At 37.8% G+C, this 17,504-nt stretch overlaps 1 protein-coding gene across 1 annotated transcript in view; it reads right to left on the reverse strand.

Annotated features, from left to right (window-relative positions):
• Positions 1–11,796: 11,796 nt before the first annotated feature.
• The window catches only part of LOC124527252 (non-histone chromosomal protein HMG-17-like), a 44,751-nt gene continuing 39,043 nt past the window's right edge, over positions 11,797–17,504 (reverse strand). The window contains exon 2 of the mRNA XM_047100452.1: positions 11,797–12,047. Within this exon, the coding sequence (XP_046956408.1) occupies positions 11,797–12,047 (251 nt within the window). The remainder of the gene's footprint in view (positions 12,048–17,504) is intronic.

Consider the following 17,504-nt stretch of genomic DNA (forward strand, 5'->3'; position numbering starts at 1 on the left):
TGGCAGCTCAGCTATAGGATAAGCCCTGCCAGTTGGGCCTGCAGTTCAGGAGACCTTTTGGTAATAATGTATGTGTTGTGGGGCAAGATGTCCTGTGGAGATTATGAAAAACTCCAGTAGGAGAATCACAATGTCGATTGTGGTTTTGAAACAGGAATACCATCTGTAATTATTGTAATGCAGTAGATGTTGTAATGTATCTGCAGTAGAGAACTATACAAACCGGCTGGAAACAGCTCTTGGTTTTCTGCTGGGTGTGAGTGGAGGTGGAATGTCTCACCTTGAGACACAGTGTGATCTTGCAGCTAGAGCTGCTTATCATTAGCAGAATATTGTCAGACTCATGAAGCTGTAAGGTCAGACGGAGAACAGTAATCCTTTTTAAGAAGGGAGTAGCACATCTGGGGTCAAGCCTGAAGTGGTGGTCCATAGACACTTGCCATCTGAAACCATGTACCAGAGCCTCTCTCCTTCGTTTTACAGTCATGAGGAGTTCCTTAAAATCAGCCAATGGACAGAGAATAAAAGCAGAGTTTGTTTCACATACGTGTAGGCTTGATATATAGGGGCAAGCTATAAAAGGATTCCTGCTATCTCACCTGTGATAGTGCTGAAAGGGAGTAGGGAAGGAATATTCTCCCAATAAGCAGAGCTTTGGTCATTCCACTTTGTGTGGAAAGAAAAGCAGTCCAAAATAAGAATATACATGGACTCCTGAGTTGTAACTAATGGTTTGGTGGCTGGGCCAGGGTGGAAGCGGATATGCTGGATGGAGAAAAGGACGTCTGGGAAAGAGGCGCGTGGATAGACCTACGAGGTAGGAAAATATGAAAGTCTTTTTATGAAATGTTATCTCTTACCAGAGGGCATCACCCGTGGAATAAGCACTAAACCCCAGTGGACACAGTGTCTTGGCCAGTTATTGTCAGTTAGCCTTTGCTTGGTTTCTCCAGTGCTGACACAATGAGCTATGGTGGCAGGGATGGAGGTTACGCATAAGCCCGATAGTATGGGATCTCACTCATTAATTGTAATAGAGCTGCTATCACTGAAGAATGTCCAAAAGCCCACCAGGACACTTCTTTCCTATATCGTCTATGAAACAAAAGGCTTAATCTGTGTGTAGGGAAGGGCAACATTAAAAAGCCTATGCGAGGCGCCTGGGTGGCTCAGTCAGTTAAGCGTCTGATTTTGGCTGAGGTCATGATCTCATGGTTTGTGGCTTTGATCCCCACTTCAGGCTCTGTGCTGACAGCCCTCTCTCTCTCTGTCTCTCTCTCTCTGTCTCTCTCTCTGTCTCTCTCTCTCTCTCTCTCTCTCTCTCTATATATATATATATATATATAGGAATGGTTAAAAAAAGTAACTGAGAATACTAGGTCCTGACAGAGTTTGGAGCAGCTGGAACTGCTAGAAGATATTCAAAAATCTATAGTCACTTGGCAAATAGTTTTGCAGTTTCTTACAAAGTTTAACATGAACTTACCATATGCTCCAGAAATCCTTCTAGGTATTTATCCAAGAGAAATGAAAACTTGTGTTCACACAGAACCTGTCTGGAAATGTATAGCACTTTCATTCATATTTGCCTCAAACCGGGAACAACTAAGATGTCCTTCAGGTAGTTAACAGATAAACTGTGGTACATTTGTACCATGAATTACTACTCGGCGATGACAAAAATGAACTATGACTAACACGACAAGGATGAATCTCAAATTTGCTTTGCTAAATGAAGGCAGCCAGACCCCAAAGGTTACATGTTTTGAGTTCATCATATGACGTCCTGGGAACACTATATGCATGGAAAACATCAGTGATTGCCAGGAATTAGGGCCCAGGGGTGGAGGGGGAGCATGAGGGTATTTCTGCTGTGATGAAACTGTTTTCTGTCTCAACTGTGGTGGTGAGGTGACCAAAGGGAAACTTTTTTTTTTAAGTTTATTTATTTATTTTGAGAGAGTGCATACGCAGGGGAGGAACAGAGAGAGAGGAAGAGAGGCAATCCCAAGCAGGCTCCACTCTGTCAGCACAGAGCCTAATATGCAGCTCAATCTCATGAACCATGAGATCATGACCTAAGCCAAAATCAAGAGTTGGACGCTTAACCAGCTTAACCACTCAGGTGCCCCTGATCAAAGGAGAACTTTGATAAGTTTAATGAGATAAAAATTTAAAATGTTAGTAAAACATCTGTAATATAAAAGAAACCCTCAAAAATAAAAAGATGAACAACAAACTTAAAATATTTGCAGTAAATACAATAGACAAAGGATTGATATAATTAATATGTCAAGACTGATTATATCTCAATTAAGAGGCAAGAGATAGAACCTGAGAATTTTCAGAAGAGGAAAGACAGTGGCTATTAAAAATAGTAAACCATTTTATCCTTACAAGTAACAGAAATACAAATTAGAAGGAAATGAAACATTTCAAACATCAAATTAGGATAGGCTTACAAAAAATATTAAAATCTAGTTAAAGCCATATTTGTAGAATTGTAAATGGTGTACCTTTTTGGAAAAGGAATTTTGCAAAGTATGTCAGTAGCCTTAAACATATTTTTATGTTTATCCAGAAATCCTCCTTGTAAAGTATACTAATAATTGTATGTATATGATATATATAAGATACATGTATATATACAAATATATATAACAATTATATTTATATACGTACGTCAATGGAAGAGATTTTTATAATAGAATACATATGAAAAATCGAACTTTTAACAGTAGAAAAATGTCTAAATTATGATATATTATAAAATGAGGTATTAGTGTTCATATAAAGTATATAGTATTAATATAATAGTATTAATATAATATAGTATTAATATAAATAGAAATTAATATAATATATTAATATAATTAATATAGTATTAATATAAACATAAATAATTATATAAAATATAATTAAATACTATAAATATAGCATTAATAATAATATATATTAACATAAATATAAAATTATATTTATATTAATTTCATTCTTTTTTTATTATTAATTTCATTCTTGACATGAAAATAGTCAAGATAGAACTAAATATCATATGATGTCAACATGTGATAGACTTCACCAATATATTAAAAATGGTTATCTCCACTTGGTGGAGTCATAAGTAAATGTTATTTCCCTTTCTTTTTAAAATCTGTTTTAGCCCTGTCCCAAAGAGAATTTTTTAATTTTTATAATCTGAAGAAAATTTATTTTAAAAAGTACCTTGGGGTCTGAAGAATATTCTAAGAATCTTCTTTTCTGGTCCTGAGCTACCCAGATGGAAGTGAAGGGCAGATGAGTAAGAGCGGCTCATTCCCTAGATGGCCTAGAAAAAGTCTTGTTCTTTAAATTAACCGTTTGGCTGCTTTGGCTACTGCAGAGCAAGATCTAGTCTTGAAAATCTCATCCAGTCTCACACTTGTTATCTCAAATTGGGAAAAATGTGAGGTGTACAGTATGGGACTGAATTGTTTTCTCTAAGGATGTGAAAAGAGAAAATATCTTAAAATGTTAAAACCCAGATGCAATCTAGCAATATCTGAGACAAAACAAAACAAAAACCACAGACGTAAATCCTTCAACCCATCAATCTCTGTCCTGGAAATCGAATCCATAGGAATGAAAGCGTTGGCATCTAAAGATACACATGTAGTCACTTCTGCTGTAACGCTTTACTTTAAAAATGTGAGTTTCTTCCAGTGCAATTGATATATTAGGGAACACTTTGAGCATAACGTGAATTTTGCTTGGGCTTATGTACAATTTCCTCTGAAAGAAATACTAAGGGATGGCAGGAAACTGAACCAAGTGGCCTGGGAAAACACAAAACATGGACACCTCATACATCTCCAGCTACCTCAGTTCTCTGTGTGTGTCAGGAGCCACACCCACCCACATCTGGTGTTAAACTTTCCATCTGATTCCATATAACCCTCCTTCTACCACTTTACAGTAACTCACAAGGTACAGTGCTTCTGATGCCCACTTCCTCAAGGAAATTCCAGGTGGAGTGCTATATCTAAATATCTATTGTAATATTTATGTATTTCTTAACCACTTATCATATTTAAAATTGTGCTACCATTGTTTTTAGTTTATCTTTTTTTTAATGTTTTCTTTTTTTTTTTTTTTTGTATGTTGCGCCCCTGACCCTACCTTGACAAGCTCTGTCATTTTTATTGCACAATTATGCATATCCAGGTGATTTTTTTAGGGTAAGAATATATAAAATTAATTAATTAAATTATGTGCAATAGGAGGTTTTGAAAACAAACAAATGAGTGTCCAACTCTCGATTGTGGCTCAGGTCTTCACGGTTCATGAGTTGGAGCCCCACCTCAGGCTCTGTGCTGACAGCATGGAACCTGCTTGAGCATCTCTTTCCCCTTCTCTCTGCCTCTCTGCCTTTCTCTCTCCCTCTCTGAAAAAAAAAAAGAAAAAAAAAGGACAACAAAAAAAATCTTAAAAACAAACATAATCCTAGATAGTGAGGGCTTCTTAATTTGTTGCAGGATCCAGATTCATAAATAATTCACTATGATACGAATCAGATTGTGACTTCACAGGGGCTGACAGGCTTCCCCAAAAGACAAATGTTGTGCTTTACAAATGTAACTGAAGGAGAAATACTATTCTGACTTAACCTCCAGGTGTTTTAGACATGGTGAGGCAGATGAAATGCACATAGAATAACATTACTATGACAAAGCATGTGACAGATGCTAAATAAGAGATGTGAATGGGATATCCTAGGGCTTAGAAGGTTCCTTTTCTGGCTGAAGCCTGTAGGAAATCATCATGGAGGAGATGGATGTAGGAGATCTTTAAATTATAGAGGGGACTTTTATGTGGAAGTTTTAAGAGCAAGGTTACTGAGTTTGAGGAAACAAAATATTTGTTTTAAATAGGAAGAGTCTAAAGGAGTTGAGTGTAGGTTTATTTTACAAACATGTGAATATCAATATGAAAATCACAGATGAAAAGATGTGAGTATATGTGGAGGTCACATTCTGATTTCAGGAAGAACCACAATTAGCCACTTCTCTCATTGCATTTGTCAGTCAGAAAAACCACTCAGGTAGATGGGTCTTCAGAGTTCTAGTTATGAGCCACACTTTATTGTCTGGGGGGCATTGAAGCGGCCCTTCACCTCTCTAGCTGGAGATTTCTTATCTTTGAAATGAGGATGTTGAACAAGATGGTCTCAAGTTTAGAGTTCTGCAGTTCTTTGACAGATAAGTTTTCATTGTTTCCAAGGATTTGCAGGAATCGTGCTGTTTTGTCTCTGCCCTTCAACTTTACTGAAATAAGGGCTTTTAAGATCTGGATTTATTTGACATAAAAGAATAGTTATCAAATGGAGTCTCTTATTTGGGTGAAAGGAGATCCACGAACTGGCACATTCTAAGATGTTGGCTTACACCCACCAATTCAGTTCATTCTCTTTGCAGGAAGAAAGTAGAACCAGTTGGTATAATTTGTTACATTCACTATAGCTACTCAGAAATTGTGGGGCTTTTTCCCTTGAAATGTCACAATGATTTTGACAGTGAAAATTCATTACATGCAGCCATGAATATTAATTCTTGCTGTCTTCCAGAGGCCACAAAGAGGCAACTACTCAAGTTTCCTCTGTGCCTATGATAGTTCTTAAAGGTGCGCACACACACACATGTACATATACACACATGTACATACACATTTCCCATTTACGATTTAGAAAATGATAACTTAAGGGATAAGAAAATACAAATAATGTATGAAAATCAGAATTATAAACAGTTCGCTATGTGTACACATGGCTTCTTATATTTAGGAAGCAAGTTGCAAACTTCTCTTTTGGAGTTAGAAAGAATCAGAACAAGCCTTTAATGGAAGAGTAATAGCTTGCAATATGTTTTAAAAAGCCATTAGCAATGCCTTAATAGATTTATTTTCTATTTGAAACTGTCATGTTGAAGGTAACGGTTTGGCCTATTAACCCAGTCTCCTCTTCTGTTGAGCAGGTTGTAGTAGGTGGTCTCCAAAGACTTCGTTTACAAGCTTATGATTCTATGCTCGTTATAAACAGTTTCCTTTAAAAAGTCATGAATTTGTAACAGATGGAATATACATGAACACAAAATTTCTTTGAATGGCTCTCAGTTTAGAAATAGTTCTAGGAGGTGTATGAAATTTGGTTTTGCATAGTTTAATTTGCTATGAATTCTTGAATGATTCAAAACATACTTTGCCATTCAAAACACTTTCAAAATGACTCCTACGTGGAGGCAGAATTTGTCATGAAATAATCACAAAGTACACATAAAATTATACCTATACTGTAATAAACATTATTGAAGGGAGGGAGTGGTGTCTCTGAGCTAGCAAGTTAGGATTTTTGTTTCTATTGCTATTATTTTTGCTGACTTACAATTGATTGCTGTGACATTGTTGTTTGTCTTTTACTGATTCTCATTCTATATTTTTGAGGCAGAAAAGTTCTATCAATTTTAGAATTAAAAAAGGTCGAATTCCTAAGTGCACATTGCTACCAGTATTGCTGTAAGAGTCAATAAATAACTTGAATCAAAATATAAGGGTACTTAGCAGTAGCCACAAACCAAAGAATCCTCAAAATTCAATCTTTTCTTGTCATAATTCCAAGTTCTCATTCTAGAGTTAGGAGAAAGCTTTCTGCTTATGATTTCTATGTTCCTTTTTATTTTTCTTGTGCTTTCCCTCCATACAAAAAATACGTGATTGATTGACTACTTTGTTGACCCCTATTTTCATTTAAATGGAGTTTGGGGGCTGGCTGCCACTTCCCTTTGGAGCAGGTACACCCTGATTCCCACTGATCAGGTGGCTGTATTTATTGGTGGGAAAGTAGAAGAGAAGAGGGCCTGTTACCCTGGGGTTTGCTGCCTGATTCAGAGAAGAGAGCTTCTCCTCAATTATTTTACATTGGAGCTTAGGGATTTGCTCTATCCAGGCCAGTTTGGAAACCTCTCATGACCATTATTGTTTGTTTTGATTTATGTTGGATTGAGAGAAATGTTGAAGCTTTTATTTTATTTTATTTTCTGAACGGTTGCATGTTTGCGTTTCAGAGTTTTACTGTCGGAATTATCATGCAGCCTGAGCCAAGATTATTTGGTCCTTTTGGCTTTTGATTTCACATATGCCAGTTTAAGGGAGTTCCAGCAGATAATTTCTTGTTTTTCAAAGCAGTTAGTTGTTTGTCAGAGTTCTGATCATGCCTGGAGGAAGATCTTCTAAGGCAACTTGAGAAAACTATTATAATAAAAGGAATTTGGAAACTTGAGTTCCGTTGCTGGACTCAATCGCTGAGTATTTTGAATCAGAGTCTCCCCTTTCTGCCTCAGTTTCTCCATCAGGAATGTGGGAACGCAATAAAATATAGGGATGGTGTCATAATAGGCCATAAATTTAAAATACAAGGTCTTGGCAAATCCTTCAGGGTCCCTTTTAAAAGCATACTTGAAGCTACACTTAGGTAAGCGAAAATTATTTAAGATATTCAGTCTGAGAAAGCACCATAGGAATATATAAGCCAATAACCATGCCTGAAACATTATTCTAGAAAGCCAGCTGCAAACTGTACAGAAAACATAGTCAAGTGTGATGCACATGGAGAATTCTCATCAGACAACTGAATTAAATGGCAGATGGACATGTAAAATCTTGGTATGTGGGGAGATTTAAAGTGTAGGTGTTCACATTTATTCTAAGGGAGGTATTTTGTGGCTAAATTTTCCGTTGATTGGGATTAATGCAAACACACAATAGTTACATTACTCTGCTTTTCCAGTATTTCTAATAAAGATATTTTGTCTCTGATATGAACAGAAGTAAATTAAGTTTGGGACTAGAAATTCAGGTCCTGTGTTATATGGAATTCTTTACAGGAGTCATGATACTCGTTTGGCTATTTCTTTTGCATGTGCTTTGGTTTCATGAGCCTTCCTGCTTCTTGATCTGACCTTTTCAGTACCACATTAAACTGTCAGTTTCTAGTGCTTATTTGGAACATTTTCAGAGTGAGCATATGGATTTTATAGTAAGTCATTATAACACCATTTTGACTCCTTGGTAACTTTTTCTCATCATAATATTATTTGCATTATATTGAATCATGTATATTTTGCTGGGCCAGCATGAGATTAGGATGTAATATAGAGAACGTGTTTTAAAACCATTTATGTAAAAATGAGTATCTGGATGAATGCCATTGCAGTCTAGCTATTGACTGGCAGGATATATAATGCACACTACGGGCATGGAACATAATTTGAAATGATTTAGTAGGAAGAATAAAACATCTTTACTGAAATCCAAGGGGCAAAGGAATACTTTTCACTACAGTTTTTTTTTTAGAACTCGAGCAAAGAACATGAATATTTATGTACATTCTTATGGAATACATGAACTGATATCATTTAATTTGGATGCTCCCAGATAATAGAATACATGAGATGGACAATTCCCTATAGTTTAAAAAACCATGCAATTATTATTTGTCTTGCAGTTCTCATCTTTGAAAGCAACTCTGGAATGCTAATTACTAGGAGGTCTGTCAGGAAGAAGCAGGACAGAGATTTGATTTGGTTTCAGTTAATTCATGCTCCACCCAATACTAGATTCAGACAATGAAAGGTCTGCCTGAGGACTGGATAATGGTCAGGTCAGGACCACCCAAATGTTGGACGGTTAGTGGAACTTAATCAAAGATCAGCAAAGGACCCCCACTAATTCATTTAACACCATCTCTTGCATAGTGATTTAGAAATTTAAAATGCTTTCATATCCATTTCCTCTTTTGAGCTTTACAAGGTCTCTCTTGTCTAAGTACGACAGATAAAAATATTCCAGTTTCATAGGTGGGGAAATTCAGGCTTGAAGAGACTAAGTAACTTGCCCAAGTTACAAGATAGTGAGTGGTATCAGGCTCATTTGCAGTTCTTGGGACTCTGAGTCCTGTGTTCAGCCTATAGAAGACATAAGTACGGTAAGTCTGGGAATATAGCTGTGAATTGTGGAAACGACTTCTTTTTTGGTTTGTGCTGAATAATAGACTGAAGTATTCTGGACCATCTTAATTACTTAAATATCCAGATGCTCAAAATTCTCTTTAGTGCTGCCTTACTGATGTGGCCACTTCTGTTTTTGTGTGAGGGACTGGAAAAATCTTCCAGTATTCCAAGTCATTAGTAACACCAAATGTGCTAGCAAAAGCATATGATAGCTTTCAGTTATAGAGTGCAATTCCTCTCAGGTGAAAAAGGCCCCCGTTGTATCTGTGTTTAATAGGGATTATAGTTTGTTGCTGAGTTAAGGAACATGAAAGGAAGAGAAAAGCCACTAGTATGGCAAGCACTTTCTCTCTTCCTGCACTGCTTCTCCTCTTATCAACTCCTCTCCAAAAATTCTGGGCATGAAACAAAAGGGGTAGACTGGCAAATGCTGCTTGTGGAGTCAGAATTGCTTCCCAGATGGCTCCTTAAATCTTGATCAGTGCTGCCTCAGCTTTTAAATGCTTTAACCTTCCTGCTATAATCTTTATTTCTTCCAACCACTACAATTCTGACTTAACCACCTCGAAATGTCATTCCAATATAACCCTGGGAATGCCTCTTCAAGCTCAACTGTTCCTCACAGGAATTTTATCTCTACCCATCCTGGTCAGTTAGTGTTTTCCTCCAGTGGGCTGTCTCACAGAAAGTAGGAAATCCACCGACTTTGACCCAATCTGAAAGGGAAATTTCCCAGAAAGTCTTGAAAGAGACTTTCTTTTGAAAGAGAAAGTGATTAAAAAATGACTCTAAATGACAAAAGTAACCAGTTAACAATTCTGTGGTCACACAGATAATTTTGGTTATAGAAATTTAAAGATAAACGTTCAATTTACAAATGTCTGTCTATATTTTTTAAAGAAAAGATCTTTGTGGATTTTTGAAGTATTTCTCTTTTAATAATTTGCTCATCAATCAGTAGTCCAGAAAGTTAAAATATATGCGAAGGCAAAAATAATTGATTTATTTTTCCTAGGACATCCAATTTTCATTTCCTATTTATTGGTCGATGTGCAAATCACTGTGTACTTTTCTGGGTGGGGTGGTTAAGAGGGCAGGAGGATACATGCTGATTCTTACCCTCAAGGAGCTACATTAAAGGAAGCTAAGAATTGCTCACTTAAAGCAGATTGGGACTAATTTCCCCCCACCGTCTCAGTTACTTGCGGTCACCTTCTGACTTACTTTCAGAAGGTAATTAGTAGCACAATGCTACGTCATTCACCTTGCTTCATCTCATCACTTCGGCATTTTCTCATTGCATATCATCACAGGAAGGGCGAGTACAGTACAAGAAGATATTTTAAGAAAAAGAGACATGTTCACATAACTTTTTTCCCCAAACCATATCCAGCTTTTTAAAGATACTTTTCACAAACAATCATGGTATTTCAGGCAGGACATGGGAGACAATCGTTAAGAGTATACAACAATTTTCAAACTCTTGTCTTCAATGGACTACCAAAATCAGAAAGCCACTATAAACCCCAATGAAGTCTTCATTTGATGCTCTCAAAAGGGAAAGTTTGGAATGAGGGTTGACCTCTGGAAAACAGTGTGGAGGTTCCTCAAAAAATTAAAAATAGACCTACCCTATGACCCAGCAATAGCACTGCTAGGAATTTACCCAAGGGATACAGGAGTACTGATGCATAGGGGCACTTGTACCCCAATGTTTATAGCAGCACTCTCAACAATAGCCAAATTATAGAAAGAGCCTAAATGTCCATCAACTGATGAATGGATAAAAAAATTGTGGTTTATATACACAATGGAATACTATGTGGCAATGAGAAAGAATGAAATATGGCCCTTTGTAGCAACATGGATGGAACTGGAGAGTGTTATGCTAAGTGAAATAAGCCATACAGAGAAAACAGATACCATATAGTTTCACTCTTATGTGGATCCTGAGAAACTTAACAGAAACCCATGGGGGAGGGGAAGGAAAAAAAAAGAGGTTAGAGTGGAAGAGAGCCAAAGTATAAGAGACTCTTAAAAACTGAGAACAAACTGAGGGTTGATGGGGGGTGGGAGGGGGGGAGGAAGGGTGATGGGTACTGAGGAGGGCACCTTTTGGGATGAGCACTGGGTGTTGTATGGAAGCCAATTTGACAATAAATTTCATATATTGAAAAAAAAAAGGAATGAGTGTTGACATTCACATTTAGCACGTTGTTCAATAACTTTTCACAAGCCAACCCTGACTTTCAGGAAATAACATGAAAATGGCAGAATTATCAATCCGAAGATCCATAAGCTAAAGAACTCTTTTGAGGAATGCCATCTCAATAGTGACACTAAAGTCCAGATTGCCTAATATACTGGGAACCATTTCTTGGAGTCAGGTTCCAACAGAGAGGGAGAAGAAGACATTAAAAAAAATGAACTTTAGTTTTTCCACACCACAAGGCATTTGTGCCAAGGTGGCTAATGTCTGTTGACATCAAGGAATCCTTCCTCCTGGGAACCAAGAGGAAGTTTCTCAAAACTAGCAAGGAAAGGTGTCCACCCTGCAAACCTGTTATCAGTCTAGCTTCAGAGATACTTAATTAGTGACATATGCCCTTCCCACCAAACAACAATATAGTATTATGTGTGCTAACAACATAGCTTTAAAAAAGTAAAAAAATTCTGCACTTTTATAGCACTTGATAAAAAATAGTGTTTCAAACTGTCCATTTACCAGAAATGCACAGTTATCAAAAATGCACACACTTCACTCGGCCTCTCCAGCACTTTCAGCTTTCTGTGCCTGGTCTGTTTTGACATCTCTGTTTTCTGCAGGATCATTCCCATCCTTACCAGCATCAGGTTTTTCCTTTTTCCCTTTGGGTACCTTCTCTCCCTTCTTTGCAGGGGACTTTTTAGGCTTGGGCTCTGGCTTTGGAGGAGCAGATTTAGTAGATAACCTTGAGGATTTTCTCTGTGGTTCATCTTTCACCGCGGCTTTATGTCCTTTAGCATCCCCTTTTCAGACTTTCACTTGGGCTTGGTGGTGACAGCAGTGGGACGTTGGCACTGGACACGGGCACGTGGACTTGGTCAGTTCAGGGGTTCTTCTCACCTCTTCTTCACACTACTCAACATAAATTTTATTACAGTATATTGTCTTCTTTTATTATTAGTTATTTTTAGTAATCTGTTACTAAATTTATATTTTAAAGTTTATCATATGTACGTATGTATAGGAAACATCATAGTATATATGGAGTTTAATACTATTTGGAGCTTCAGGCATCCACTAGGGGTCTTGGAAATTATCCCCCACAGGTGTCGGGGAGCTGCTGTATGTGTTAAGACCGTGAAAGTTTAGACCACAGAGAAGGGAGACAAGGTTCTGTAAAAGGAATAGGCTTTTCTTGAGATGTAATAACGTTCATGAAATTTTACTCATTTCATTGAGTTTTCAACACTTTCTTATTTTTCTTCTACTTCTGTCAAGAATTATTTTCAAATAAGGGTAATTGTTTGGAGTGAAACATAAGATAGAACAGATTTGCTCCTTCAGCTAGATTGGTGTCCTGGATGCCAGGCAGCTGACAGAGACTTTGGTAGGTCAAGCTGGTGAGGTATCACTTGTCATCCTAGTTGATGATCCTTGTCATCCCAGCTTGGGACCCATGTTCCATTGAGTTCTTGTCAGAACTCATGCTGGGATTCTCAGAATCAGCTAGATCCACAAGTGTAATAACTAAAGACCTCTAGCCAGATCATTAATAGGCCTCTAAAAAAGCAGAGGTTTTTCCTATTAACCTCCTACTTATATTTGGTAGGCTGTTTTCTGTATAAACAGAGGCATACTAGCAGTTGAGAAGACATCTTAAAGTTTCGAGGCATCATGTCCCTTCAGACAATAGTTTCACTAAATTTTTATGTGTTTTTTTTTATATATATGAAGTTTATTGACAAGTTGGTTTCCATACAACACCCAGTGCTCATCCCAAAAGGTGCCCTCCTCAATACCCATCACCCACCCGCCCCTCCCTCCCACCCCCATCAACCCTCAGTTTGTTCTCAGTTTTTAACAGTCTCTTATGCTTTGGCTCTCTCCCACTCTAACGTCCTTCTTTTTTTTTTTTTTTTTTTTTCCTTCCCCTCCCCCATGGGTTCCTGTTAAGTTTCTCAGGATCCACATAAGAGTGAAACCATATGGTATCTGTCTTTCTCTGTATGGCTTATTTCACTTAGCATCACACTCTCCAGTTCCATCCACGTTGCTACAAAAGGCCATATTTCATTTTTTCTCCTTGCCACGTAGTATTCCATTGTGTATATAAACCACAATTTCTTTATCCATTCATCAGTTGATGGACATTTAGGCTCTTTCCATAATTTGGCTATTGTTGAGAGTGCTGCTATGAACATTGGGGTACAAGTGCCCCTATGCATCAGTACTCCTGTATCCCTTGGGTAAATTCCTAGCAGTGCTATTGCTGGGTCATAGGGTAGGTCTATTTTTAATTTTCTGAGGAACCTCCACACTGCTTTCCAGAGCGGCTGCACCAATTTGCATTCCCACCAACAGTGCAAGAGGGTTCCCGTTTCTCCACATCCTCTCCAGCATCTATAGTCTCCTGATTTGTTCATTTTGGCCACTCTGACTGGCGTGAGGTGATACCTGAGTGTGGTTTTGATTTGTATTTCCCTGATAAGGAGCGACGCTGAACATCTTTTCATGTGCCTGTTGGCCATCTGGATGTCTTCTTTAGAGAAGTGTCTATTCATGTTTTCTGCCCATTTCTTCACTGGGTTATTTGTTTTTCGGGTGTGGAGTTTGGTGAGCTCTTTATAGATTTTAGATACTAGCCCTTTGTCCGATATGTCATTTGCAAATATCTTTTCCCATTCCGTTGGTTGCCTTTTAGTTTTGTTGGTTGTTTCCTTTGCTGTGCAGAAGCTTTTTATCTTCATAAGGTCCCAGTAATTCACTTTTGCTTTTAATTCCCTTGCCTTTGGGGATGTGTCGAGTAAGAGATTGCTACGGCTGAGGTCAGAGAGGTCTTTTCCTGCTTTCTCCTCTAAGGTTTTGATGGTTTCCTGTCTCACATTTAGGTCCTTTATCCATTTTGAGTTTATTTTTGTAAATGGTGTGAGAAAGTGGTCTAGTTTCAACCTTCTGCATGTTGCTGTCCAGTTCTCCCAGCACCATTTGTTAAAGAGGCTGTCTTTTTTCCATTGGATGTTCTTTCCTGCTTTGTCAAAGATGAGTTGGCCATACGTTTGTGGGTCTAGTTCTGGGGTTTCTATTCTATTCCATTGGTCCGTGTGTCTGTTTTTGTGCCAATACCATGCTGTCTTGATGATGACAGCTTTGTAGTAGAGGCTAAAGTCTGGGATTGTGATGCCTCCTGCTTTGGTCTTCTTCTTCAAAATTCCTTTGGCTATTCGGGGCCTTTTGTGGTTCCATATGAATTTTAGGATTGCTTGTTCTAGTTTCGAGAAGAATGCTGGTGCAATTTTGATTGGGATTGCATTGAATGTGTAGATAGCTTTGGGGAGTATTGACATTTTGACAATATTTATTTTTGCAATCCATGAGCAGGGAATGTCTTTCCATTTCTTTAAATCTTCTTCAATTACCTTCATAAGCTTTCTATAGTTTTCAGCATACAGATACTTTACATCTTTGGTTAGATTTATTCCTAGGTATTTTATGCTTCTTGGTGCAATTGTGAATGGGATCAGTTTCTTTCTTTGTCTTTCTGTTGCTTCATTGTTAGTGTATAAGAATGCAACTGATTTCTGTACATTGATTTTGTATCCTGCAACTTTGCTGAATTCATGTATCAGTTCTAGCAGACTTTTGGTGGAGTCTATCGGATTTTCCATGTATAATATCATGTCATCTGCAAAAAGCGAAAGCTTGACTTCATCTTTGCCAATTTTGATGCCTTTGATTTCCTTTTGTTGTCTGATTGCTGATGCTAGAACTTCCAGCACTATGTTAAACAACAACGGTGAGAGTGGGCATTCCTGTCGTGTTCCTGATCTCAGGGAAAAAGCTCTCAGTTTTTCCCCGTTGAGGATGATGTTAGCTGTGGGCTTTTCATAAATGGCTTTTATGATCTTTAAGTATGTTCCTTCTATCCCAACTTTCTCAAGGGTTTTTATTAAGAAAGGGTGCTGGATTTTGTCAAAGGCCTTTTCTGCATCGATTGACAGGATCATATGGTTCTTCTCTTTTTTTTTGTTAATGTGATGTATCACGTTGATTGATTTGCGAATGTTGAACCAGCCCTGCATCCCAGGAATGAATCCCACTTGATCATGGTGAATAATTCTTTTTATATGCTGTTGAATTCGATTTGCTAGTATCTTACTGAGAATTTTGGCATCCATATTCATCAGGGATATTGGCCTGTAGTTCTCTTTTTTTACTGGGTCTCTGTCTGGTTTAGGAATCAAAGTAATACTGGCTTCATAGAATGAGTCTGGAAGTTTTCCTTCCCTTTCTATTTCTTGGAATAGCTTGAGAAGGATAGGTATTATCTCTGCTTTAAACGTCTGGTAGAACTCCCCTGGGAAGCCATCTGGTCCTGGACTCTTATTTGTTGGGAGATTTTTGATAACCGATTCAATTTCTTCGCTGGTTATGGGTCTGTTCAAGCTTTCTATTTCCTCCTGATTGAGTTTTGGAAGAGTGTGGGTGTTCAGGAATTTGTCCATTTCTTCCAGGTTGTCCAATTTGTTGGCATATAATTTTTCATAGTATTCCCTGATAATTGTTTGTATCTCTGAGGGATTGGTTGTAATAATTCCATTTTCATTCATGATTTTATCTATTTGGGTCATCTCCCTTTTCTTTTTGAGAAGCCTGGCTAGAGGTTTGTCAATTTTGTTTATTTTTTCAAAAAACCAACTCTTGGTTTCGTTGATCTGCTCTACAGTTTTTTTAGATTCTATATTGTTTATTTCTGCTCTGATCTTTATTATTTCTCTTCTTCTGCTGGGTTTAGGCTGCCTTTGCTGTTCTGCTTCTATTTCCTTTAGGTGTGCTGTTAGATTTTGTATTTGGGATTTTTCTTGTTTCTGGAGATAGGCCTGGATTGCAATGTATTTTCCTCTCAGGACTGCCTTCGCTGCGTCCCAAAGCGTTTGGATTGTTGTATTTTCATTTTCGTTTGTTTCCATATATTTTTTGATTTCTTCTCTAATTGCCTGGTTGACCCACTCATTCGTTAGTAGGGTGTTCTTTAACCTCCATGCTTTTGGAGGTTTTCCAGACTTTTTCCTGTGGTTGATTTCAAGCTTCATAGCATTGTGGTCTGAAAGTATGCATGGTATAATTTCAATTCTTGTAAACTTATGAAGGGCTGTTTTGTGACCCAGTATATGATCTATCTTGGAGAATGTTCCATGTGCACTCGAGAAGAAAGTATATTCTGTGGCTTTGGGATGCAGAGTTCTAAATAGATCTGTCAAGTCCATCTGATCCAGTGTCTCATTCAGGGCCCTTGTTTCTTTATTGACCGTGTGTCTAGATGATCTATCCATTTCTGTAAGTGGGGTGTTAAAGTCCCCAGCAATTACCACATTCTTATCAATAAGGTTGCTTCTGTTTATGAGTAATTGTTTTATATATTTGGGGGCTCCGGTATTCGGCGCATAGACATTTATAATTGTTAGCTCTTCCTGATGGATAGACCCTGTAACTATTATATAATGTCCTTCTTCATCTCTTGTTACAGCCTTTAATTTAAAGTCTAGTTTGTCTGATATAAGTATGGCTACTCCAGCTTTCTTCTGGCTTCCAGTAGCATGATAAATAGTTCTCCATCCCCTCACTCTGAATCTAAAGGTGTCCTCAGGTCTAAAATGAGTCTCTTGTAGACAGCAAATAGATGGGTCTTGTTTTTTTATCCATTCTGATACCCTATGTCTTTTGGTTGGCGCATTTAATCCATTTACATTCAGTGTTATTATAGAAAGATACGGGTTTAGAGTCATTGTGATGTCTGTATGTTTTAGGCTTGTAGTGATGTCTCTGGTACTTTGTCTCACAGGGTCCCGCTTAGGATCTCTTGTAGGGCTGGTTTAGTGGTGACAAATTCCTTCAGTTTTTGTTTGTTTGGGAAGACCTTTATCTCTCCTTCTATTCTAAATGACAGACTTGCTGGATAAAGGATTCTCGGCTGCATATTTTTGCTGTCTAGCACCCTGAAAATCTCCTGCCAATTCTTTCTGGCCTGCCAAGTTTCAAAAGAGAGATCAGTCACGAGTCTTATAGGTCTCCCTTTATATGTGAGGGCACGTTTACCCCTTGCTGCTTTCAGAATTTTCTCTTTATCCTTGTATTTTGCCAGTTTCACTATGATATGTCGTGCAGAAGATCGATTCAAGTTACGTCTGAAGGGAGTTCTCTGTGCCTCTTGGATTTCAGTGCCTTTTTCCTTCCCCAGTTCAGGGAAGTTCTCAGCTATAATT

This window comes from Lynx rufus, unplaced genomic scaffold (assembly GCF_022079265.1).
Source record: "Lynx rufus isolate CCGP_SWC_20201006 ecotype Redwood Valley unplaced genomic scaffold, mLynRuf1.p SCAF_5, whole genome shotgun sequence".
Classification (NCBI taxonomy): domain Eukaryota; kingdom Metazoa; phylum Chordata; class Mammalia; order Carnivora; family Felidae; genus Lynx; species Lynx rufus.